Source organism: Perca flavescens, chromosome 6, assembly GCF_004354835.1.
Source record: "Perca flavescens isolate YP-PL-M2 chromosome 6, PFLA_1.0, whole genome shotgun sequence".
Taxonomy (NCBI): domain Eukaryota; kingdom Metazoa; phylum Chordata; class Actinopteri; order Perciformes; family Percidae; genus Perca; species Perca flavescens.
Window position 1 is genome coordinate 5,121,376 of NC_041336.1, and position 21,999 is coordinate 5,143,374.

The 21,999-nt window shown below is 44.0% G+C and overlaps 1 protein-coding gene across 1 annotated transcript; it reads left to right on the top strand.

Annotated features, from left to right (window-relative positions):
- Nucleotides 1–403: 403 nt before the first annotated feature.
- Nucleotides 404–20,325, top strand: LOC114557969 (zinc transporter ZIP1). Its single transcript, XM_028581744.1, has 5 exons — nt 404–562; nt 4,692–4,957; nt 9,838–9,968; nt 17,083–17,382; nt 19,896–20,325. Exons 2-5 carry the CDS (start codon nt 4,771–4,773, stop codon nt 20,253–20,255), a joined length of 978 nt encoding a protein of 325 aa, XP_028437545.1. The 5' UTR covers nt 404–562; nt 4,692–4,770; the 3' UTR covers nt 20,256–20,325.
- Nucleotides 20,326–21,999: the final 1,674 nt, after the last annotated feature.

A 21,999-nucleotide genomic window follows, 5' to 3' on the forward strand; every position in this document is an offset into this window, starting at 1 on the left:
TTTTAATTTTTTAACAAAGGAAAAACGAAAGCAAAAAAAATGAGGAAGATGAAAAAAAAAATATATATATATATAGACTATTATACACATACAAACATAAAATAATAATAACATGTACTTATCTTAACAAATTCCCAATATAAAGTTTGTGGTATATCTTTAAATATCTGTCCAGCATCATTTAACCAACTATATTGATCACATAAACTATATAAACACACGCACAACCATATAGGCATGCCACATACACACGCTTAGATACACAGAGTAAACACACACACACACACACACACATACACATACACGAACACACAAATACCAAATCCCAAACCCAGCTTTTATTTTGATAACCGGATGTAGCGGGTAGTTGTGCTGTACCTGACAGCAGCTCCGGGATCAGCTGATGGGAACTGACTGAGTGACTGAGTCACCACTTCCCGGACCAAATGCAACCACCGCAAGCTGAGAGCAAAACACCAGAGTGGATTTCAATGTTTTCTGAGTCCACTAGACTCGGTTTCTGCTGAGGAGGGCCAGTCCGAGCTGCTGGATTCGGATTCAGGTACGAACCGGACTCGTGAGCGGGAGAAACGGGACAAGTTTCATCAAAGTTTCCTACGTTTATAGAGATGCGGTGTTTCTTCCTCTATTAGTGGGGGAGAGGTTGAGAGCTCCAACTATCTAAGGACGTCCCGGCACATGTCTGCATGTTCTGAGAAAAGCGACCAAAACATCGAATAGGGCAGAAAAGTCAGAAAAGGCGTGAAAAAACTTTGGAAAAAGTGCCAAAAACTTTGAAAAAAAAAAAAATTGCAGAGAGGCAACAAAAACGTCGAAAAAATTGTCCAAAAAAAACCCTCTGAAAAAATAAAACAAAAAAGTTGAAAAAAACGGCAAAAAATCAGAAAAGGCGACAAAAAAATTTAAAAGATTTCGGGGAAAAGCCCAGAGTGGACCTGTAAATGACGCCTATGGTCCAAATGCACCCCTTTAAATCTGGTGTTTACTAGAGATGTGCTTCTAAGTTTCTTGAACAAAGTCAGTCATCATCTACTTCATGTCAATCTTACAGTTACGATATTGTTATTAATATATTACCAATGGAACAAATATTTATCGCCACGGGAGAAAGAGAGACAGTGGATTCAACTGAATTATTTTTTGGGCTTTTCCGCCTTTTATTTTGAGAGGACCGCAAGGTGAGAAAGGGGAGGGGGAGAGAGAGAGAGAGGGGGTGGAGACATGCACAAAATTACAGGTTACAGGTCGGCAGTGTTGGGAAAGTTCACTTTCTACATGAACTAGTTCAAAGTTCAGTTCACAAATTTTAAAATGAACTAGTTCAGTTCATAGTTCATACTTCAAAATGTTTAACTAAGTTCACAGTTCCAAAAATTAACTTAGTTCATAGTTCTTTTTTTTCCATATGTTGCCATGAGCTATTATTTTTCAAAATTATTGCCACAGCCCAAATATAGAACCACAGACAGCAATTATTTTATCAGTTTTAACACTGAAAGTATGCGTCAGATTTCATCTTCATATCCAATCAGTCAATCAATCAGGTTTGCTGTGGATGGGACTGAAGTGCGGATTTTCTTTTTGAAAGTTTCCACAGAAATGTCAGATTTTTTGCATCCTCAGCGACCTCGTCATAAAACTGGTTCAAATGATCATACGAAGCCTCCACGCTGCTTTCTGATTTGATGACCCATGTGGCGGTGAGACGCTGGTGGCTGGTGTTGCCAGATTGCAACATGGCATCATGACTTTGCGTAAATATACACGCCACTTTCGTAAAGCAAAATGGCGTTGTTATTGTATGCATTTTCAGCTATCCACGTGTATGCCTACGCTGTATGCATACAGCTGATGTAAACATACCCACCACGTGGCCTCGCCACGTTGCGTGTTATCGCGAGAACGCAACGTACTATCGCGAGAACTACGTCACACGGCTGTAAAAAAAAAAAGAAAAAAGGTTGGATTTAGGAAAAGAAGACAGGGAAAGGCTTTAGTAACAAAACAGTGACAAAACCACGGAAAATAACGACAAAAACACGCTTGGGAACACAATAAATGGTTGGGTTTAGGAAAGAAACATCGGGTAAGGCTTATTAAAACAAAAAATTAAAAAAAAGAAACGGCTGAAAAATCACCACACGTGGGACGCGAACCCTGCTCTCCCGGGTGAAAGTCCAGTGTTTACTGTGTGTTTTAGCCCTGGTTTTGGCCTGGAAGGCTCTATAGAAATCTGGCGCCCTATTGGACGAAGTTAAACTGAGAGAGCGTGGCGTTCACAGACACCAGAATGAAGGAGCTCACGGTAACCTTCATCAGGCAGTAATACGGTACGTTCAGTTCACGTTCGCCCCAAAATACGAACGAGTTCATGAACTATCGTTCAGGCACAACACTGCAGGTCGGACTCGAACCCTGTACCTTTGCGTCGAGGCATAAGCCTCTCAGTATATGTGCGCCTGTTCTACCCACTGAGCCAACTTGGCCATATTCAACTGTATATTTATCTGTCTGACTGACTGTCCTCTCCTGTGTGTAAATCACAAAAAAGATTCTTGAAATATTTCGACTTGGGCGCCTGGGTAGCTCACCTGGTAGAGCACGCGGCCATTTATAGAGATTACTCTTGACACAGCGGCCGCAGGTTCGACTCCGCCCTGTGGCCCTATGCTGCATGTCACTCTCCGTCTCTCTTCCCTTTCATGTCTTCAGCTGTCCTATATAAATAAAGGACTAAAAGGGCCCAAAAATAGAAAACAACAAACAAAATTCAGACTTTTTTTCCCAAAATATTGTGACTTTTTTCATGATGATATACAGTATCTGTACGACTTTTTTCTTAAAATATATTCCTACTTTAAAAAATATATATATTTAGACTTCTTTTCATAAAATCTACGTCTGTGGGACATTAGTCTCGTCGTCAACTCCGCTCTGTGCCAGAGCCGGCCCCAAAGTGGTCAATATTGTCCGTTGACATGATCACGGCTCACGTCAGGGTCACCAATGTGGGAGTGCGGAACAACCGAGACGGACAAGTTAAATTCATTTGGGTGTGTTTACTCTCACTTTTTACCAACAGCTTACAGCTTCAGGTTACACTTCAAGTTTACACCGACCTACTCACAATCTACACATAGCCTGAAGTAGTGTCCTAACGCAGCCCCCTCTTCCCAGTGAGGTCCCTTCTTAAAGGGATACGCCACCGTTTGTTGAAATAGGGCTTATCACAGTCTCCCCAAGCTGTAGATAGGTGGGGTCTCCTCTAGCTGTAGATAGGTGGGGTCTCCTCTAGCTGTAGATAGGTGGGGTCTCCCCTAGCTGTAGATAGGTGGGGTCTCCTCTAGCTGTAGATAGGTGGGGTCTCCTCTAGCTGTAGATAGGTGGGGTCTCTCCTAGCTGTAGATAGGTGGGGTCTCCTCTAGCTGTAGATAGGTGGGGTCTCCTCTAGCTGTAGATAGGTGGGGTCTCTCCTAGCTGTAGATAGGTGGGGTCTACTCTAGCTGTAGATAGGTGGGGTCTCCCCTAGCTGTAGATAGGTGGGGTCTCCTCTAGCTGTAGATAGGTGGGGTCTCTCCTAGCTGTAGATAGGTGGGGTCTCCTCTAGCTGTAGATAGGTGGGGTCTCCTCTAGCTGTAGATAGGTGGGGTCTCTCCTAGCTGTAGATAGGTGGGGTCTCCTCTAGCTGTAGATAGGTGGGGTCTCCCCTAGCTGTAGATAGGTGGGGTCTACTCTAGCTGTAGATAGGTGGGGTCTCCCCTAGCTGTAGATAGGTGGGGTCTCCTCTAGCTGTAGATAGGTGGGGTCTCCTCTAGCTGTAGATAGGTGGGGTCTCCCCTAGCTGTAGATAGGTGGGGTCTCCTCTAGCTGTAGATAGGTGGGGTCTCCCCTAGCTGTAGATAGGTGGGGTCTACTCTAGCTGTAGATAGGTGGGGTCTCCCCTAGCTGTAGATAGGTGGGGTCTCCTCTAGCTGTAGATAGGTGGGGTCTCCTCTAGCTGTAGATAGGTGGGGTCTCTCCTAGCTGTAGATAGGTGGGGTCTCCCCTAGCTGTAGATAGGTGGGGTCTCCTCTAACTGTAGATAGGTGGGGTCTCCCCTAGCTGTAGATAGGTGGGGTCTCCTCTAGCTGTAGATAGGTGGGGTCTCCTCTAGCTGTAGATAGGTGGGGTCTCCTCTAACTGTAGATAGGTGGGGTCTCCTATAGATGTAGATAGGTGGGGTCTCCCCTAGCTGTAGATAGGTGGGGTCTCCTCTAGCTGTAGATAGGTGGGGTCTCCTCTAGCTGTAGATAGGTGGGGTCTCCTCTAGCTGTAGATAGGTGGGGTCTCCTCTAGCTGTAGATAGGTGGGTCAACGCATTTTTTGTGCATGCATTGTTTTAGTCCGATGCAACACCGGCAGCGCTAGTTAGCTTAGCGTAGTGAATGGAATCCTATGTTACCGATTAGCATGTTGTGAGTGAAAGTGAGCCAACAAAAGACAAAATAACAACCTAATTACTTGCACTGAGACAAAAAAAATGCGTTGGCCCACCTATCTACAGCCAGGGTAGACCGTGATAAGAACTATTTCAACAAACGGTGGCGTATCCCTTTAAGTTAGCAGTAGTCTCCAGTGAATGTCTCAATATTGTGGGTCACCACAACACTGTATTTGTATCCGCCTGACAGACTCTGGTCTCCTGTGTGGCTCCATGGCGGCTGTGTGACTCCGAATTGACCCGAGAGGTGAAGAGAATCCAGATTAAAGATGTCCGTCCTGGAGGGGAGAAAGTCCTCCCCTGTCCTCCTGTCTCCTGGGAGGGAGAACCCGGCCGACGTCCCTGTCCTGGAGATCAAACTGGGAGCGCTGGTGGTGCTGCTGTCCGTCAGCGCTCTGTTTGGATTCGCTCCGCTCTGCATGTTCCGGGGAGCCGGCTGCTGCAGCCTGGACCCAGGTCTGGATCACTAGCTCTATAACCACCAACTGATACATACCTGCTCCCCTTTATTACCACCCACTTATCCACACCTGCTCCTCTTTATTACCAATCACTGATCTACATCTACTCCCCTTTATTACCACCAACTGATACATACCTGCTCCCCTTTATTACCACCCACTTATCCACACCTGCTCCTCTTTATTACCACTCACTGATCTACATCTACTCCCCTTTATTACCACCCACTTATCCACATCTGCTCCCCTTTATTACCACCTACTGATCCACACCTGCTCCTCTTTATTACCACTCACTGATCTACATCTACTCCCCTTTATTACCACCCACTTATCCACATCTGCTCCCCTTTATTACCACCTACTGATCCACACCTGCTCCTCTTTATTACCACTCACTGATCTACATCTACTCCCCTTTATTACCACTCACTGATCTACATCTACTCCCCTTTATTACCACTCACTGATCTACATCTACTCCCCTTTATTACCACCTACTGATCCACACCTGCTCCTCTTTATTACCACTCACTGATCTACATCTACTCCCCTTTATTACCACTCACTGATCTACATCTACTCCCCTTTATTACCACTCACTGATCTACATCTACTCCTCTTTATTACCACTCACTGATCTACATCTACTCCCCTTTATTACCACCAACTGATACATACCTGCTCCCCTTTATTACCACCCACTTATCCACATCTGCTCCTCTTTATTACCACTCACTGATCTACATCTACTCCCCTTTATTACCACCCACTTATCCACATCTACTCCTCTTTATTACCACTCACTGATCTACATCTACTCCCGTTTATTACCACCCACTTATCCACATCTGCTCCCCTTTATTACCACCTACTTATCCACACCTGCTCCTCTTTATTACCACTCACTGATCTACATCTACTCCCCTTTATTACCACTTACTGATCCACAACTACTCCTCTTTATTACCAGCACTGATCTACATCTACTCCTCTTTATTACCACCCACTGATCCACATGTATTACAACTTTTTCTTGATGATATAAAACCTTTTTTTCCTGAATTATTAATGTTATTAGATCACTTGTTAAAAGTAAAACTGAAACTGTCGCACAAATGTAATCATCACCTCTATAACCACCCACTGTTCCACATCTGCTCCTCTTTGCTGAAAATATTACGAATTAAAAAAACGAAATGATTCAACTTTCTTTTCTGGAAATACTATGACATTTTCTTGAGACACAATTTTCTTTCCTGAGACATAAGGACGTTCTTTAAACATTACTTTTTTTTTCTTTGAATGAAATTTTTTCTGGGAATATTACAACTTTTTCTTGATGATATAAAAACTTTTTTTCCTGAGTTATTAAGAAAAATCTTCTATTCGATCCTGTGTTGAGTTTGAGTTTAGTTTATTTAAGAAAGGGGACAGCGCAAATTAATAAAACACATGATTTCCCATGGGTTAAAAAAAGCCCGAATTAGCCGAAAAGGCTATTTTTCATCTGTAGTCCCCCTGCCTTCGATGTTATAAAAGGCTTTTTTGAAAGTGTTAAAAGTAACTGAAACTGTTGCACAAATGTCCATCCATCCATCCATCCATCTTCGTCCGCTTATCCGGTGTCGGGTCGCGGGGGGAGCAGCTCCAGCAGGGGACCCCAAACTTCCCTTTCCCGAGCAACATTAACCAGCTCCGACTGGGGATCGAGGCGTTCCCAGGCCAGGTTGGAGATATAATCCCTCCACCTAGTCCTGGGTCTTCCCGAGGCCTCCTCCCAGCTGGACGGGCCTGAACACCTCCCTAGGGAGGCGCCCAGGGGCATCCTTACCAGATGCCCGAACCACCTCAACTGGCTCCTTTCGACGCAAAGGAGCAGCGGCTCTACTCCGAGCTCCTCACGGATGACTGAGCTTCTCACCCTATCTCTAAGGGAGACGCCAGCCACCCTCCTGAGGAAACCCATTTCGCCGCTTGTACCCTGGATCTCGTTTCTTTCGGTCATGACCCAGCCTTCATGACCATAGGTGAGGATAGGAACGAAAACTGACCGGTAGATCGAGAGCTTTGCCTTCTGGCTCAGCTCTCTTTTCGTCACAACGGTGCGATAGATTGAATGCAATACCGCACCCGCTGCACCGATTCTCCGACCAATCTCCCGCTCCATTGTCCCCTCACTCGCGAACAAAACCCCAAGGCAACCCCTCCCCACCCCGACTACGCCTCGATATCCTGTCCATAAATATTACAAACAGGATTGGTGACAAAGCGCAGCCCTGGCGGAGGCCAACCCTCACCTGAAACGAGTCCGACTTACTACCGAGAACCCGGACACAGCTCTCACTTTGGTCATACAGAGATTGGATGGCCCTGAGTAGAGACCCCTCACCCCCATACTCCCGCAGCACCTCCCACAGTATCTCCCGGGGACCCGGTCATACGCCTTCTCCAAATCCACAAAACACATGTAGACCGGTTGGGCATACTCCCAGGCTCCCTCCAGGATCCTTGCGAGAGTGAAGAGCTGGTCCGTTGTTCCACGACCAGGACGGAATCCGCATTGTTCCTCCTCAACCCGAGGTTCGACTATCGGCCGAACCCTCCTTTCCAGCACCTTGGAGTAGACTTTACCAGGGAGGCTGAGAAGTGTGATACCCCTATAATTGGCACACACCCTCTGGTCCCCCTTTTAAAAAGAGGAACCACCACCCCAGTCTGCCACTCCTTTGGCACCGTCCCAGACTTCCACGCAATGTTGAAGAGGCGTGTCAACCAGGACAGCCCCTCCACACCCAGAGCCTTGAGCATTTCTGGACGGATCTCATCAATCCCCGGGCTTTGCCACTGTGTAGTTGTTTGACTACATCAGTGACTTCCGCCTGGGAAATCGACGACAATCCCCCGTTATCCTCCAGCTCTGCCTCTAACATAGAGGGCGATTAGTCGGATTCAGGAGTTCCTCAAAGTGCTCCTTCCACCGCCCTATTACCTCCTCAGTGGAGGTCAACAGTGTCCCATCCTTACTGTACACAGCTTGGATGGTTCCCCCCCCCCTCCTGAGGTGGCGAACAGTTTTCCAGAAACACTTTGGTGCCGACCGAAAGTCCTTCTCCATGTCTTCTCCAAACTTCTCCCACACCCGCTGCTTTGCCTCTTTCACGGCAGAGGCTGCAGCCCTTCGGGCCCCTCGGTACCCTGCAACCGCCTCCGGAGTCCTCCGAGATAACATATCCCGGAAGGACTCCTTCTTCAGTCGGACGGCTTCCCTGACCACTGGTGTCCACCACGGTGTTTGTGGGTTACCCCCTTGAGGCACCTAAGATCCTAAGACCACAGCTCCTCGCCGCAGCTTCAGCAATGGAAACTTTGAACATTGTCCACTCGGGTTCAATGCCCCAGCCTCCACAGGGATGCACGAAAAGCTCCGCCGGAGGTGTGAGTTGAAAGTCTGTCGGACAGGGGCCTCCTCCAGACGTTCCCAATTTACCCGCACTACACGTTTGGGCTTACCAGGTCTGTCCAGAGTCTTCCCCCCCCCCCTGACCCAACTCACCACCAGATGGTGATCGGTTGACAGCTCTGCCCCTCTCTTCACCCGAAAGTGTCCAAAACATACGGCCTCAGATCAGATGAAACGATTATGAAATCGATCATTGACCCTCGGCCCAGGGGTGCTCTGGTACCAGGTACACTTATGAGCATCCCTATGTTCGAACATGGTGTTCGTTATAGACAATCCATGACTAGCACAGAAGTCCAACAACAAACAACCACTCTGGTTTAGATCAGGAGGCCGTTCCTCCCAATCACGCCCTCCAGGTGTCTCCATCATTGCCCACGTGTGCGTTGAAGTCCCCCAGCAGAACAATGGAGTCCCCCACTGGAGCCCCATGCAGGACTCCAGTCAAGGTCTCAAGAAGGCCGAATACTCCGAACTCCTGTTTGGTGCATATGCACAAACAACAGTCAGAGTTTTCCCCCACAACCCGCAGGCGTGGGGAGGCGACCCTCTCGTCCACGGGGTAAACTCCAACACAGCGGCGCCAGCCGGGGCTTGTGAGTATCCCCACACCCGCCCGGCGCCTCACACCCTGGGCAACTCCGGAGAAGAAAAGAGTCCAACCCCTATCCAGGAGTATGGTTCCAGAACCGAGACTGTGCGTGAGGTAAGCCCCACCAGATCTAACCGGTAGCGCTCCACCTCCCGCACCAGTTCCGGCTCCTTCCCCCCACAGAGAGGTGACGTTCCACGCCCCCAGAGCCAGCGTCTGCTGCCCGGGTCTGGTCCGTCCGAGGCCCCTGACCTTCACTGCCACCCATGTGGCATCGCACCCGACCCCAACGGTTCCTCCCACAGGTGGTGGGCCCATGGGCTGGAGAGATGGGAGCCACGTAGCTTGTTCGGGCTGTGCCCGGCCGGGCTCCGTGGCAAACCCGCCACCAGGCGCGCCCGCCGACGAGCCCGCCCGCCTGGGCCTGGCTCCAGACGGGGCCCCGGCTTCCTCCGGGCAGGGTCACTCCATCTCTACCTTGCTTCTTCATGGGGTTTTTGAACCATTCTTTGTCTGGCCCCTCACCTGAGACCACTTTGCCTTGGGAGACCCTACCAGGAGCACAAAGCTCCAGACAACACAGCCCTCAGGTTCACAGAGACACACAAACCTCTCCACCACGATAAGGTGATGGTTCACGGAGAAGTGCACAAATGTAGTGGTGTAAAAAGTACAACATTTTCAGAATTAGAGGAGTACAAATAGAAAGTAGCAGAACATGCAAACAATCAAGTAAAGGACAAGCACCTTGTATTTATACCTTAAGTACTGCTCTAAAAATATGCGTAGCTCCATTTCACCACTGTGTGTACTCTTTCAGATTTGCGGCACAGGCTGCTGAGCCTGATCAGCTGTTTTGCTGGCGGAGTTTTCTTGGCCACCTGTCTGCTGGACCTGCTGCCAGACTACCTGCACAGCATAAACGAGGCCTTTAGCAACGCTGGAGTCACGGTAAGATCCCACAAGTCTCCGACTTTAGACGCCATCGTGAACACATGGGCCGTCATCCACAAACTGCCATATACAGGACACAATGCTGAGCTGACAGAAAGAGTCACAGAGTCAAACTTCAACACAGATACACAGGGGCGATTGCAGGATTTCCAAAGCCAAGTTCAAACCAAAGATTCGCGACGAAACTGTTTTAGGACGTTGCAGGGAAAAGTCCTGGTCTGAACCGTGCCGTCTCAGCTCGACTCAGCTGGTCGAGTCTCCAGAGGCTGGTTTTAGATAGTAAGAGACATCTCCTGTTTCTACAGCCAATAGAGAAGTCAGCTGTTTGAGTCTCCAGAGGCTGGTTTTTGATAGTAAGAGACATCTCCTGTTTCAACAGCCAATAGAGAAGTCAGCTGGTGGAGTCTCCAGAGGCTGGTTTTAGATAGTAAGAGACATCTCCTGTTTCAACAGCCAATAGAGAAGTCAGCTGGTGGAGTCTCCAGAGGCTGGTTTTAGATAGTAAGAGACATCTCCTGTTTCAACAGCCAATAGAGAAGTCAGCTGGTGGAGTCTCCAGAGGCTGGTTTTACAACGTAAGAGACATCTCCTGTTTCTACAGCCAATAGAGAAGTCAGCTGGTGGAGTCTCCAGAGGCTGGTTTTAGATAGTAAGAGACAACTCCTGTTTCAACAGCCAATAGAGAAGTCAGCTGGTGGAGTCTCCAGAGGCTGGTTTTAGAACGTAATAGACATCTCCTGTTTCTACAGCCAATAGAGAAGTCAGCTGGTTGAGTCTCCAGAGGCTGGTTTTAGATAGTAAGAGACATCTCCTGTTTCTACAGCCAATTGACGTTTTTCACAACAGACATGTTGACTTGTCATAGTAGGAAAAGCACAGCTGAAATGGATAACCTTAACGATAGCTCAGTTCCATCAAATGTCCCAGTAAGCGATTTCAGTGACTTGGCATGCACAGTACCAGGGCCTCACCTAAGTGGAATGCAGCCATCATTAATGGTTTTGAATACACCTGTTCTTTTCTTCTACGACATGTCAACATGTCTGCCATTAAAAAAATCAGCTGGTCGAGTCTCCAAAGGCTGGTTTTAGACTGTAAGAGACGTCTCCTGTTTCCGAATACTGACTCCTCCTCCCATCCTCAGTCCATTAATACAGTAAACACATTAATGAAGTAAACAGTGACTGTTCCTTCGTGCACCACTCATATTCTTTCGGATGTTTCATACCAAACGTTGTAACAGCGGCCATGTTGTGTATTGTGTAGGGTCCTCGCCACCACCAGACCAATCAGCATTGAACAGATTGAACATGTAGCTGGACTTGAATGGTCTTCTTTTGACTGAAAGTACTGACAAACAACAACTTTTTCTGCTCACCAGTTCCATGTCCACTTTCTCACAGCCTACTGCATTGAACGCTCCACCTACGTAAACACCTTCCCGTAATCAGCGGCGCCGTCATTATGTCGACCAGTGTAGCGTGCCGAATGCAAGCAGAGGGTTCGGTTCTCTGGGAAAAAATTCTAAAGTTCGGCACAAACCGAACCCCGTCAAAAAGCCCAATATTCGACCGAATCCAAAGCCGATTCCTGGATTCGGTGCATCCCTAGGAAAGACGAACAAGACGGTTTTTGTTAGATTTATTTTGTTTCTGTCGACTTTGAATGAAGTGTGTTTTACGATGCTTAAATTAAAGTTTATTTAAATCAGTGTTTCTCAACGGGGGCGGTACCGCCCCCCTGGGGGCGTTCAGAAGATGATGGGGGGCGTTGGAAGCAATATTTTGTAAAGGGGGGCGTTGAGGTGCACTTGGGGGGCGTTTGTTTGAAAGCTAGTTTAAACCAAAGATTCACAATAATACATGTTTACACTTAAACTACTAAAAAAAATTTACATTAAAACCAGCCAGGTTACAGCACTGTGACTGGACGAGACGGGTATCCTAACTTTTCTGTGCTTCTGTCAGCTTTGTTTGGCGCAGCTCCGTGCTGCCTTCATGGAAACGGGACGTAAGAGCATCATCTTAAATGAGCTCTGTAGCTGCTACGTGAAGCTGCGTTCAGATAAGAAAAGAAAAAAAGCAATCGCCGCGACGTCCTGTCGTATTCTTTAACCCCCCCAATGTAGCACAAGTAGACTTTATATTTCACAGTAACAGTTTTTCGTCAGATGGTTTATAGAACACAATGTTTCCTACTGTACCTGAATGCAGCTTCATTTCACGGAGAAAGAGAGAAAGAAAAGAGACGTGCGAGAGAGATTGACTGTGCTTTGTTGTTTAGCTGTTCCATACACTCCCGGCCAGTTGAGGGCTTGTGTTTGGTGTTTTAAAACTTTCTTATGGAAGCGATAGAGGCAGTGATGTCACCGTTTACTGTACGGGACTCTCACACACCTCCGCAAAACACAGCGCGATGTGGGGGTTGCGTTTTCTCCAAACGTTTTTTCTGCTATTTATTCGCAAGACAGGCGATAGAAAACCTAGACTCTTCTAACCCTAAAAAACGTCTCTCACTAACTTTCAAGGTTGTAAACTTATTTCCATTCGGCAGTAGGTGTCGTTCTTCAAGTCGTTTGTCATCACCAAAATACTTTTCTGTGTGTGTGTGTGTGTGTGTGTGTGTGTGTGTGTGTGTGTGTGTGTGTGTGTGTGTGTGTGTGTGTGTGTGTGTGTGTGTGTGTGTGTGTGTGTGTGTGTGTGTGTGTGTGTGCGTGCGTCTTCTGCTTTTACCCTTTGATAAGTGCCAGCTTGTTTTCCGTTGGGACAATTTGATTTTAGATTTGAATGAAAACTAGATTTGAATGTTAAATTGCTAGCTGTTCCTGATTGGCTACTGTTAGTGTTTGTAATAATAATCATAATAATAATACATTTTATTTAAAGCGCATTTCATGACACGCAAGGTCACTTCACAAACAAAAAAGGACATTCAAATGATAGTCATCTTCTAAAGCTGCTGAGGTTCACACCATGCAGCAGATAATTTTGATAATAGCTAATTATAGTTTGAATGTTATCTAGTCTTGGCTAGATTGGCTGCTGTTATTTAATTTGAATGTCAAATGGTTGCATTTTTTTTTTTTTAAACCTGTAAATATATAATTTCTATTCACATGGCTTTTTTGATACCTGGAAAACTAATACATGTGTTGTTTTGTCATTCAATTAGATTTTTTGATTATTTTTGATAACAATAGTAACAACAATAATGGGCCTATATTAGGGCATAATCATTAATATTCAGGGCAATTAACATACATAATATTTGATGGGGGGGCTTTAGGGACCTGGATAATGGATAGAGGGGCGCTGGCACAAAAAAGGTTGAGAACCACTGGTTTAAATGGAGTCTGGTGGGTTTGGAGCAACAACAAAAAATTTGCATGTTTTTATGTTGCAGTTCTTTTTTCCCCTATAATGTTAAAAACATAGCAACTTGTCAGATTAACCTTTATTTGAATTTTTGAACCTAATAATGGCGCAAGATGACACATCACAGCATCACAAAAGCCAGGTGGTGTTACAGGGGAATCACCAAAGTTGATATGATTTATTTATTATCAGAAATTATAAAGTATTGTGGCTTCCTGTAACAAATTTCATGGTAATCTGTCCAACCACTGCCGCTGAAAACTGTGAGAAAACCTGGACTCCATCTTTAACGGCTACAAACTGTCAGATATTTAGAACGGATGATGCTAAAAAAAGATGCTGCTGGGAAGGAGTGTGTGTGTGTGTGTGTGTGTGTGTGTGTGTGTGTGTGTATGTCTTTGTGTGTCTGTGTGTGTGTGTTTGTGTGTGTGTGTGTGTGTGTGTGTGTGTGTATGTGTATGTCTTTGTGTGTCTGAGTGTGTGTGTGTGTGTGTGTGTGTGTGTGTTTGACTGTGTGTGCGTGTGTGTGTGTATGTCTTTGTGTGTCTGAGTGTGTGTGTGTGTGTGTGTGTTTGACAGTGTGTGTGACTGTGTGTGTGTGTGTGTGAGATGTGCGTGTGTGGGTTCATGTGGGTTCAACGGCTGAATGCCGATGCTAAAAAAGATGCTGCTGGGAAAGCGCACATTTGTGTGACTCTGTGCGTGCGTGTGTGTGTGTATGTGTGTTCCTTTTGGTTAGTTAGTGTGTGTGTGTGTGTGTGTGTGTGTGTGGGTGGGTGGAGGGAGAGGTGGGGGTGTTTAATGGGAATAGCTCTTCTTCCTCACAAATAGTTTGAAGTTAACCCCCATCTGCTTCAACAGGTAAAAAGTGAAATACTGTGTGTGTGTGTGTGTGTGTGTGTGTGTGTGTGTGTGTGTGTGTGTGTGTGTGTGTGTGTGACCCCCCCCCCTCCCTTCTCTTTCCACACTTCCTGTCACAGAGTGTTTGATGTGTTTTTCACACTACTAGCACTTGTCATCTTCCTGGAGGTTGTAAATTCATCTAGCTGGGCTTTTCGTTTGAAACGGCAACATAATTTATGGAGTTTTTCTTTTATTTGTTTTTTCATGAATCAATCACATAATATATCAGAATCTGGAATCGGTCCAGGAGCGTAAAGTTGTTTTCGTAATGCCCCCTTCTCTGCTTCCTGCTTTCCTACTACGCTCTGCTCCCTTGCTCGGACCACACCTCTGTCTTCAAACTCAGCTTTCATTTTAATCTCCACCATACATCTGTAAAGATTTGTGACTGTGTCTTGCACGGTTGGGACCCTATCGGCGAGATGTCTATCCTTCTATTCAACTCTCTGTGAGTCTGTCTGTGAGGTTTCTTTCTTCATTTTCTATCTCTTCTACATCTTTGCAACTTTACAGAAAATGTAATGGACCTTTTCCACAGCAGACATGTTGACTCGTCATAGTAGGAAAAGCACAGCTGACATTGATCACCTTAACGATGGCTCAGTTCCATCAAGTGTCCCAGTAAGATACTTCAGAGTCAGCATGAACAATACCAGGGTCTCTCCTAAGTGGAATGCAGCCATCTACCAGGACCTCTCCTAAGTGGAATGCAGCCATCAGTAATGGTTTAATACCAGGATCAGTGGAATGCAGGTTTAATACCAGGACCTCTCCTAAGTGGAATGCAGCCATCAGTAATGGTTTAATACCAGGACCTCTCCTAAGTGGAATGCAGCCATCAGTAATGGTTTTGAACACACCTGTGCTTTTCTTACTATGACATGTCAACATGTCTGCCGTGAAAAAGGTCTATTCAGAGCAACATAATCGCCGTCACCAAACCCACCAGACTCCATGTAAATAAACCATAATTTAATCATCGTAAAACACGCTTCATTCAAAGTCGACAGAATCTAAATAATCTAAAGCCGTCTTGGTTCGTCTTACCACTGTTCCAACAGTCACCACTCTGGTTTGGTTCAAATAAACCCTTAATTCACCCGTTTACACGTGACAGTTGTTTGGGTGTCTTAACTTAACCGTCGTGGCCGCGTGACGCTAAACTCAACCGCTACGGTCCCTCTGTACCCGGCTCACAGTCACATTTCCTCGGCTACATTCAACTGTAAACACCGCTCAACTTAATTGCCTCATGCTGCGTTCCAGACACAATTTTTAGCCCGTAAGTTACGACTTGAAGTCACGACTCATGACTTGGTAGCGCTCCAGGCAAAGTCACGACAAACCCTTCTAGCTAGCCCTGTAGCTGATACTAGCGATTTCTAGCCGGCGACATATTTTGGGCTTCTTTAATAAACATAACCAGTTTATAAACAGTTGTATGTGTATTGTTTTGATTACAATGTGCGGAATTACTACTACGTTGCCTATTTATGCCTATTCATGTCTATTTATTTCTAATCACTGGCGTCTGTAAAGCATCAACAGGAGGCGCCAATCTTGTTTATGTGTGTGTGATGTCAAAAACTGTAACTGTAACTAACAACCATCTGGTACCAGTTCAAGGGGAGTAAGTTACGGGTTTGTCTGGCGTTCTTGGGCGCTTTCCCTCGTAGAAGGTTGTGAAAACACTTATGGGTTGTCTGTAATGCGGCATTAGTTGCCCTAATTTTGTAGGATATCCTACGAATTGCTGTGCAACCCATTTACAAGAATGTGCTGCAATCTTGGAATAATCAGTAAAGATTTTTCCACAAATACGGCCCACGATAGATGGAGGTGTTGTGTACTTAAAAAACCTCAAGCAGCACAAAACAAAGCTGTCAGACTTGTTCTGAGGTGCAATCCTAGGTCCAATGTTGTTAAAATGCATGAATGTCTTAAATGGTTGAGTGTTGAAAAAATAGACTATTAGCCAATGTGCTTACTTTGTTGCACTCTGTTATTCAAACTCAGACACCATCATTTATTTTTGATAGCATAACTTACAGTTCAGATAGCCACACTTATTTAACAAGAGGAGCCAGTAGGGGGCAGATAATTCCACCTTTAGCAAAATCCAATAACCTGAAAAAAAACTTTCATTTATTGAGCAAGTCAGTAGGGGGCAGATGAGTTCTTTGTGGAATAAAATCCCAAGTAACATTCGTTTTATTACAGGAAAAGGGATATTTTAAAAAGAATGTCAGATCTTACTTTCACTTAAATTATTCATCATGAGGTTTGTGATTGTGTGGTGATTTCAATGTGAGCTACCTTAATGTTAGTCATGTAACATACTGTAACATATAACTTCGTTTTCAAGAAATTTCACAAAACAATCCCTTTTTTTTTCTCTTTTTCATCAAACTACAGTTTCTGCAAGTTCCCGCAATTTCATCGCATAAAACTGCATAATTATCCCGCATATTCCATCACATTATTTAAGAAAACGTGCCGCATTAATCAAGGATTTTTGCCCTGCAACAATCACAAAAAAACTCTTTTCTGGAAGGACTAATTATTGTTTTCATTTAATTTAAATTGTAATTTTTCTTCTTTGTTATTTAGTTTTGTAATCAGACATTGTGGTATTTAGTTTATTTTTTTAAAATTTCTTTTCTTTTTAGCATATGTTATGAAATGTTTTAATATTTTCCGATTAAATGTTGTTTTGGACCCCAGGAAGACTAGCTTGTCGTCTACGCGTCAGCTAATGGGGATTCCATATAATAAATACAAAAACACAAATTTAACCAGTAAACTAAACCGAGTTTTGTTGTCTCTCCTCGCAGCTCCAGTTCCCTCTGCCGGAGTTCATCCTGGCCATGGGCTTCTTCCTGGTCCTGGTCCTGGAGCAGGCCGTCCTGGCCTTCAAGGACCAATCCTCGCCTCACGTGGAGGAGTGCCGGGCGCTTCTGGTGGACTCCAGCATCCAGGCGAACGACAGTAACGTCCGGCACCGCTCCCAGCGCGACTTTCACGTGGACTCGGGCTCCCGGTCGGCCCTGCGCGCCTTCATCCTGGTCTTCTCTCTGTCGCTGCACTCGGCGTTCAAGGGTTTGGCGCTGGGGCTGCTGGACGATGGAAAGGCGGTGCGTTGTGGAAGTTTCTTTTGCAGCAGGAGTAGAGTTTTGAAAGTTTAGTAAAGTGTTAGGTTTTTGTTTTTTATTAAAGATATATCAAGCCGCATAGATGGTATTTTGCCGGATTCAAAACATCCTTTAAATCAGGAGTGTCAAACTCAATTCCACAAATGGCCACACTATAAAAAAAAAGGGCCAGGCATGTTTAGGTTGTTCACGTGCTATTATTTCATCGTAAAAGTCAAGCATCTTTTATTGTATTATTGCATGTCTCATATAATCTCCTCACTTACAGCTAGATCGACATAAAGGCCCAAAAAAGTAAATTAGCCATCAAAGAAAAAAACGACAAAAAAAGTTGAAAAAAGCAACAAAAACGTCTTAAAAAGGGCCAAAAGATATTAGAAAAAGTGGCAAAAAAGTCAAAAAAACATTGAAAAAAGCTACAAAAACTATGTGGGCCAAAGTATATTGTGAACCTAAACTGATATGCAGGCCGGATCAAAATCTGCAAGGGGCCAGATTTGGCCCGCGGGCCTTGAGTTTGACACATGTGCTTTAAATAAATCACACAAAATATCAAATAGTTTGGGGGATTTCAGTATTTCACTTGGGATATTTTCAACCCCTGTCGCTTTTCCCAATTTAGCTTTATTATCAGCCATTTGAACTTCTCCTTTTGTAAGACTATTATTAAGATCCTTATTTATCCAATATTCCCCTTTTAAAATGTGGCCCTCTGTTACATTTTTCCTCTGACATAAATCCTCGTAATACCCTCCATCAAATTCAAATGTCTCACAAGAGAAAAGATCTTTAAAATATTTCTCCCACCTATTGATTACATCAGACAGCCCAGTCACTAAACTACCGTCATTCCCCAGCACTACTTCCAACTACGCCTTGGCCCTACTTTATTAATTTCTGACCAAAATCTCTTTGGGTTTAATATCAGTCCTCTTTGATAACGTCTTTTATAGAATCTGTATCTTTTATCAAACCTATTCTGACTATTCTTAAAGGTTTCTAAAAGTTTCTTCCTTTCTATATATATCTATATATTAAAGCATAAAATGTCTTTTCTGACTTTAGTTAAGTCTCTAGTTATTTGTGATAAATTAAATTGAACTTAAAGGAAAATAAATGATTGCTCATTTCTCGTCACTATTTCTCACTTCATCAGATTTCTACATGTGGAAATGTAGAAATCAGTACTGTGAGAGAATCAAAGTAGAAAAAAAATTCATATTTATATAATTATACATATAATTTGACATCAAACCGATACCGATGTGTTAAAAAAATGACCATATCGGCCGATATTATATCAGCGGCCGATATATATGGTGCAACACTACTTAAATGTAATTTTTTTGCCGTTACAGGTGCTTGAGATCTGCCTGCCGCTGACGATCCCAAAGAGCGTTGTTTCCTTCAGCCCGGCTTTCAGGCTGAGTCCAAAAAGTGTCCAAAAAGCCTCAAAAAAGTGTCTAAAAAAAGTGTTCAAAAAATCGTCCACAAAAAAATTAAAAATAGCATAAAAGGAGTCAAAAATCGTCCAAAAAAAACATTGAAAGTGAAAAAAAAAAAACTTAAAAGCATACAATGTCCTTTCTGAGTCTAGTTAAGTCTCTCGTTATTTGTGATAAATTAAATTGAACTTAAAGGAAAAGAAATGATTGCTCATTTCTCGTCACTATTTCTCACTTCATCAGATTTCTACATGTGGAAACTTAGAAATCAGCATTGTGAGAGAATCAAAGTAGAAATACAACTTAAAAACATAAGGAATTATGCTTAAATGTAGTGATGCACTGATGTGAAAATTGTGGCCGATACCGATAAACAATATTAATATCGCTGTTGTGGCAGATACCGATATTTACCGATGGCAATATCTCTGTATTGAAAACTAATTTTTTATGAACGCATTTATTTTTTTACTTTTGTGATTTATTTTCCGAAATGACTGATATTGGGCACCAAAATATGACTGTCATCACATTTTGAGAAGAAAAAAAATTCATATTTATATAATTATATACAGTATATTAGGGCTGCCACCTCTTAGTCGATTACTCGACTAATCGGCCGTTTTGGTTTTAGTCGACTAAGATTTCTTTAGTCGATTAGTCATTTTTTATGCTTATTCATGCTTAATTACTTATTTCCAAGAAACTTCTGAGCACATTTATGGTAAACACAAGATTTAAAGTGGTGCTTTTGCAGGATTAATTGTGGAGAAACTCAGTTTTACAGATGGTTAATTAACTACATTTATATTGTGCTTTTCTAGTCTTAACCACCTCTCAAAGCTCACAGCTCTGTCAATTAAATCAACTAATCGATTAGTCGACAAAATCCTATAAGCGTTAGTCGACTAAGGAGTTCTTTAGTCGAGGACAGCCCTACTATATATAATTTGACATCGAACCGATACAGATGTGTAAAAAAAATGACCATATCGGCGGCCGATATATATGGTGCACCACTGCTTAAGTGTAATGTTTTTGCCGTTACAGGTGCTTGAGATCTGCCTGGCGCTGATGATCCACAAGAGCGTTGTGTCCTTCAGCCTGGCGTTCAGGCTGAGTCGTGGCCGGCTGCGGCGCGCGGCCGTGGCCGGCTGCGTGCTGCTGTTTGCCGCCATGGCGCCGCTGGGCATCGGCGTGGGCGTGGCGCTCAGGGAGAGCGAGGCGTCCCCTCGGCACCAGCTGGCGCGCTGCACGCTGGAGGGGCTGGCGGCGGGGACCTTCGTCTACATCACCTTCATCGAGATCCTGCCGCACGAGCTCGGCGCCGCCGGGAGCCGCATCCCCAAGGTGGCCATGCTGCTGGCGGGCTTCGCCGTCGTCACCGGCGTGCTCTTCATCAAATTGTAACCATACCATACGATAGGATACCATACCATACGATAGGATACCATACTATACGATAGGATACCATACCATACGATAGGATACCATACCATACGATAGAATACCATACGATAGGATACCATACCATACGATAGAATACCATACCATACGATAGGATACCATACCATACTATAGGATACCATACCATACGATAGAATACCATACCATACGATAGAATACCATACCATACGATAGGATACCATACCATACCATACCATACGATAGAATACCATACCATACGATAGAATACCATACCATACGATAGGATACCATACCATACGATAGGATACCATACTATACGATAGGATACCATACCATACGATAGGATACCATACCATACGATAGAATACCATACGATAGGATACCATACCATACGATAGAATACCATACCATACGATAGGATACCATACTATAGGATACCATACCATACGATAGAATACCATACCATACGATAGGATACCATACCATACGATAGGATACCATACCATACGATAGAATACCATACCATACGATAGGATACCATACTATACGATAGGATACCATACCATACGATAGGATACCATACCATACGATAGAATACCATACGATAGGATACCATACCATACGATAGAATACCATACCATACGATAGGATACCATACCATACTATAGGATACCATACCATACGATAGAATACCATACCATACGATAGGATACCATACCATACTATAGGATACCATACCATACGATAGAATACCATACCATACGATAGAATACCATACCATACGATAGGATACCATACCATACCATACCATACTATAGGATACCATACCATACGATAGAATACCATACCATACGATAGAATACCATACCATACGATAGGATACCATACCATACCATGCCATAGGATACCATACCATACGATAGAATACCATACCATACGATAGGATACCATACCATACGATAGGATACCATACCATACGATAGGATACCATACCATACCATACAATAGGATACCATACCATACGATAGAATACCATACCATACAATAGGATACCATACCATACGATAGAATACCATACCATACGATAGGATACCATACCATACGATAGAATACCATACCATACGATAGGATACCATACCATACCATACAATAGGATACCATACCATACGATAGAATACCATACCATACAATAGGATACCATACCATACGATAGAATACCATACCATACGATAGGATACCATACCATACGATAGAATACCATACGATATGATACCATACCATACCATACCATACTATAGGATACCATACCATATGATAGAATACCATACCATACGATAGGATACCATACCATACGATAGAATACCATACGATATGATACCATACCATACCATACTATAGGATACCATACCATACGATAGGATACCATACCATACATACGATAGGATACCATACCATACGATAGGATACCATACCATACCATACGATAGAATACCATACGATACAATAGGATACCATACCGTACCATACGATAGGATACCATACCATACGATAGGATACCATACCATACGATAGGATAGGATACCATACAATACGATAGGATACCATACCATACCATACGATAGGATACCATACGATAGGATACCATACCATACGATAGGATACCATACCATACCATACGATAGGATACCATACCATACCATACGATAGGATACCATACGATAGGAAA